A 5,768-nucleotide genomic window follows, 5' to 3' on the forward strand; every position below is an offset into this window, starting at 1 on the left:
CTATCAAATACTTGACCTGTTGTGTAGTCACTTCGTATGTAAACAGACGTAGCCGGTCGTTTGGTCGACAGGACATTTGGGTTAGGTAACCCTGGGTTAGTTAACCCTAAAATGAATCGTTCCGTCGACTTAACGACCAAATGACCGGGTACCGTAAACAGGATAGGTAGGCTAGTGTTTCATTGCTTACAAAACTTTTTTGAGCGCGACCCAAATTTGAGTTTGGTGAATATCTCGTGACCCAAGACACAGACAACATGTAACCTGCAGACAATTTCAGTACTCTACTACTTTTCAATTTATGGTTGCGATACAGTAGACAGAACAACGATAACTTGACCGATTTTCTTTTGGCCTACTTAGCCTTAGCTATTATGTTTAATCGTTTGGTTGTATCCTAAATGAAGGATCTTTCCATCTTTGTATAACTTTTCATCTTCGATAACATCGAGGAACCAGAGAAAAGAGTAAGAGACATCAACGCCCATTTCATTACTTATACCGTTAACCGGTTATAGGATTTTGGTTTATTTTTAGTTAGGGTAATTTTGACCAGAAATAAAAATCAACTGAAATGAGCCAAATAAATAGCCTACGTTGGGATTAAAACAACTTGAAAAAAGAAAAAACAAAGTTTATTAATAAACCAATTTGCAATAGTCCCATTTTTTTCAGATTTGGATCGTCCCAGCACAACCTATCTTTCGATCCTTCGCGACCCATAGTTTGGGAACCACTGGCTAGTAATTATTCTCTTGTAATTTTTATGCAATGTATAATTATTTTTCTTTTAAAAGACTTAAAAAAACAATATGTAGGCTACAGTCGAAAACGTTTGCTTTATTATATTTTTTATGTCATATTGTTGCTGCACTATGTCTGTTTATGAATGAAAAAATAACCTCTCCACCCAAGTTATGCTTTAAAGAGAAGTGCAACCAGCATCGATTCATATTCTTTAATCGAATCACGACCCAGTTGGTAGACCGTGATCGCACTTCGCAAAACGCGATAACACGCAACAAAACTGGCCAAGGACAACTCAGTCTTCTGACCGAAAGCAGACAATCAAATTTTCGTCACTATTCATGATAATGGATTTCGCCGCTAGGTGCGCTGTTTCATTTTTTGCCGTTTCTTCAAGACGTCAGGTGGCGCAGTTCGGATGGTTCGACGCTTCGTCTCGTTGTGTGCCAACCTTCTCAGTTGCTTAGTTTCCGGTTTCTTGAATTTGAGGACATACCTTCGAAAGCAAAGATTGTTAGCGCAACCGAGCTAGGCTTAGTTACAGTGAGTTACAATACGAAACATTTTCAAAATCTGCTGCTACATCACTTTCTTTATGTGCATCTCACATGAAAAATTAGGTACCGTTGGAGTCAAGGGGTCACCAAACTACGGCCCGCGGGCCGAAACCGGCCCGCGAACTGATTTCATCCGGCCCGCCACGTGCTGCGGAAATAACAGCTGCACTACAACTATTAAGCAAAAAAGTTAGCAAGCTTTTTGTAAAGGAGTGACATCGCTGTTTATCATTAAGCCACCACAAATGGGAACAGCCTAGGCCAAATTTGGAAAGATGTAAGCTTAATGTTTTTTCAAGAGCACGATGTCTTGTAGTGTATCACAACAGGGGATAGGCTAACTTTTCCAGCAATCTTTCGATTTTCATCACAACTTTGCTATTCCACCGCTGACTTTGTTATTTATTGTGCTCAATTCAAGTCAATGGAGATTCTAAATACTTGTATATCTTTTCGCAATTTGCATCCGGCCCGCAGGTGTTAATCTCGCAAAAATCCGGCTCTGAGAATAAAGTTTGGTGGAATAAGTTTTGGAATAAACCCCTGGAGTAAACCATGTAATGCAGGGATAATGCAAGCTTGCACAATGTCTCAGAGGATATTGAGGTATTCAACAATGTTGGGAAGTAAATTAACATCAAACCAATTAAATTAAAATTAGTTTGTTAATTCTCATTCATTCATAGCTTGTCACGCCAGTGTCGGAGCCAAATAAGAGCATTGCCTGTATTTGTTTCATTGTTTGTAATGTTTTCTTGTTTTTAGTTCGTCGTCGTCACAGGAAGGGCTTAGGGGGCAGGTGATATTGAATAGGTCGTGTGCGGTGATGAGAGTCCCATACTTGGGCCCATGCATTGGGAAATAAGATAAGGCTCTCATTACATTAAACCTTCGGCCAGTTCCTTTTCTCGGCCGCATTTTCTTCAACAACTACGGTGCGCCCACATAATTTATTACACCCTAGCTAAAAGAAAGCGGTGTTCTTCAACAATCAGCTTAAGCCGGGAGTTGAACCAGGATTGCATGTTTGGAAAGCGAACGCCTTATCCGCTACGCCATCCCACCTTGTGTGCTCGTATGGACGAAGATACTTTTATTTCAATTTCTCAAGAAATAACATGCAAAAGAATACAGAAGCTAAGCGCGCAAGACGAATGACATGCAATACGATCTATTCCATTTGATTAAAGTACATAGAATAAACACTTCTTACTCCGGGACTTCGCATCCAGCTTGCTTTATGACGTTTGCTATTGATCTCAGCAAGGGTTTGTCGTCATCGGTGAAAAACGTAATTGCCTTCCCGGTCCTTCCGGCCCGACCAGTACGGCCGATGCGATGGATGTAGTTGATGGCGCTGGTAGGAAAGTCGTAGTTTATCACCAGGTTGACCCCCTGGATTTAGGAAGATTAGCTCATCCTCTGAGTCTTATTGAGATGGTGATTAGCTAGATAGTAGCTACACGAGAGATAGCTTTCGTTCTTTTCCATAACTTTACATCAATAGAACTTCAAAATAAAAGATCAAGGTTTATGAACACAGTTACACCGACAGTGGTGAAAATAACGACAAGAGACTTGAATAAACGTTGCATAATTTTTTTTGTCGTATCCAGGCTCACGCCAGGTGGTTATTTAAAGATTTAGATAAAGTAGACGGGAAGGCAAGGAAGCCATCTTCGTTTCTACCTTCAGGCATGCTTTTAAGTGTCCTGACAAAGACACAACTGTATGTGTCGAATCGGCGCTGTTTTGAGTGCCGTTTCCAGGGATCTACCACTCGGCTATGCAGCCGACGGCTATCCATAAAAGTAAATTTGGAAGTAAAGTTTATCGCTCTCAACATTTGAACACTGGCTTCTGGCTATAAGTCAATTGCAATGTATATTGTGACAAAGACAGACAAGCGGCTTTCTTGGTTGGTTTTGGATGCGCTGGTATCATCAAAATGAAGATGATGAGTAGTTTGCATGTAGACATCATATTACCGTAGAAAGCTATTTATGGTGTAGCCTAATTGAGAAATTACCGAGACAGTAGCACATAGTTATATATTATTTTATACACGAAAATATCAACTATTTCTGCAAAGACGCAGTATCAAGCTAAAACAGGTCGTTAATATATACATTGTGAAGTAGTTCTGCAAAAAATACCTTAAAATCGATTCCTCTTCCCATCAGTTCTGTACATATGAGAATCCACGTGTCTCCCTTTCGAAAAGACTTAACAGCATTTTCGCGTTGGGTGGGGGTCCGGTCAGCATGAATGGCATCAACATTTTTACCTGCATTTATCAAATGCATAAAAACAAGAACAGTTCCAGAGCTTTTGCAATTTGGTTTCGTTCGGCTTTAAAAAACTCGAAAAGACAAGAAACTAGATCAAAATAAATGCACTGCTTACCGTCATAAATGAGTTCAGCAAACAGTTCTTTTGCACGTTCTTTCGACTGCACAAAGACAAGTACAGGGGGGGTAAACCCAGCCTGCATGATCTGCTGCAATGCTAATAATTTTCCTTGCTCGTTTCCGACAAATTTTAGCTCTTGGGTTACCGATTCCACAGCAGTATTCTGTCCACCAATTGTCACCTGAAAGTGAATAAATAGTCAGTAGTCACGCAATTGAAAGTTGATTTTAAAAATAAAACTGAAACCGGATAATAGCATAGGCAATTTCTAAGCTTTTTACGCGTTTAATCGATTTAATGGATTATTTTGTGGTTTACAATTAAGGAATTTTATGTAATAAATCCGTGTATAAGCAATAGGTACACCTAATATGCGATTAACCCATTTCGTTTATAACAAAAATATTGAATAATGGTAGAGTGATTTTGTCAATAAATACCTGTATAACATTATCCATATTTAGAAGACACCATTGTTGCACATCAAAAGCAAATGTGGCACTAAACATTGCCCGGCAAATTCTGGGGTTAGTGCAAGCTGAATATATTGTGCCCAGTTGCTGTCGAAAACTGCAATCCTTTTTTCCTTCTTCAAACAGCTTGTCAGATTCATCAACAACAAGCCATTCCACGCCGTCCAACCTATGCAAGTGCAGAGTAAATATAAGTGAATATACTAGCTTGCTTATGATAAGTCACTTAGCAAAGAACATGCAGAAATACAAAAATAAAGTATATTAAAACGGATAATACTTGATTAATGGAGGGTCGTGTTGAAGTAAAAACACAAGTCTGTTAGGAGTTGTAATCAAAATATCCATTTTATTGGAGTGTTTAACACCAGATTTGGAGAAGATCTTGGTTTCTTTTTTGTTAAGAACCTTTGCATTTAACAACGGTTTTTCATCTTCGATTCCAGAAGCTAACAGAAGTTTGCATTCTCTGAAAGTTTGTTCAGCTAACTCTCTTGTTGGTGAGAGTATTAATGCTTTAAACATTTGCTTTTTTCTCATTTTTGCATCAGGCAATAAATGATGTACAATTGGAAGTAAAAATGACAAAGTTTTTCCTGAACCGGTCGGAGCACAGGCAAGTATTTCTCTTCGATGCATCATTGCTGGAATAGCCTGAATACAAGAACAAGAGTTAAAAAACGAAGATAAATTCTGAAATAAATTTAGAACAATTCTAAAATGAACTAAACTGATTTGCTTATGTTCTTTGTAACAAACAACAAAAAACCATTTTTTAATGTTTACTAATTACCTTAATAATGCTCAAAGTTGAATTTACAAAAGTGATTATTTATTTATGAAATACATTGTTTATAAAGCCCAATAGAAGTCCTTCTGGTAGAAATGACTAACCTGCATTTGAATTGGTGTAAGATTATTAAATCCCATTTTTTGTGTGACATTGTTTATGCATGTTGGATTAAGTTTATAAACTTTCTGTAGTTGCTGAAATGTCAAAACAATTTCTGGAACATCTGATCCATGAGCAACAATTTTATGTGTTCTTCTTTGATCAATGTGAGGTTTCTTGCCTGTTGGTTTGTTCTTTTTTGTGTTAGTCTCAACTCCACTTTGAAAAGAAGACGTACGCTTTCTTGACAATTTTTTTGAGTTGCTCATTTCAGAATTTTGCATATCAATGAGAGGTTCTTTATTGCAAATTTGCATTTTCACAGTCAAGCTATTATCATGTTTTCTTGACTTCTGTTTGGTAAAGTTTAATCCAAACCCAAGTTTACGAAAGATATCTTCTTCATCCATAGCAACATAAACAAATTCAGTGCACCTTTTTATTACTGTATTATAATCGGCAAAGTTGCAAAAATCTTTTATAAAAGCACTGTTATGTAGTATTATTGTTTACAGAATAATTATTATTTTGTTATATCATGTTAAAATGTTATTATGTTTATTGTATACTATTGTTATATGTTATTTTATAATTATATATTATTTACAATATAAGTGTATTAGAATTGGCCGATGTTATGCATTTATTAGCGTTTGCTTAACATATTCTCAAAAGTTACATAAAAGT

At 37.1% G+C, this 5,768-nt stretch overlaps 1 protein-coding gene across 1 annotated transcript; it reads right to left on the reverse strand.

The window, feature by feature from the left end:
* Positions 1–943: 943 nt before the first annotated feature.
* LOC145783036 (putative ATP-dependent RNA helicase DDX52) lies at positions 944–5,562 on the reverse strand. Its single transcript, XM_082594802.1, has 7 exons — positions 5,084–5,562; positions 4,470–4,843; positions 4,157–4,358; positions 3,711–3,897; positions 3,461–3,591; positions 2,518–2,699; positions 944–1,243 (listed from the first exon to the last, which is right to left on the reverse strand). Exons 1-7 carry the CDS (start codon positions 5,489–5,491, stop codon positions 1,108–1,110), a joined length of 1,620 nt encoding a protein of 539 aa, XP_082450928.1. The 5' UTR covers positions 5,492–5,562; the 3' UTR covers positions 944–1,107.
* Positions 5,563–5,768: the final 206 nt, after the last annotated feature.

Source organism: Aplidium turbinatum, chromosome 14 (assembly GCF_918807975.1).
Source record: "Aplidium turbinatum chromosome 14, kaAplTurb1.1, whole genome shotgun sequence".
NCBI lineage: Eukaryota > Metazoa > Chordata > Ascidiacea > Aplousobranchia > Polyclinidae > Aplidium > Aplidium turbinatum.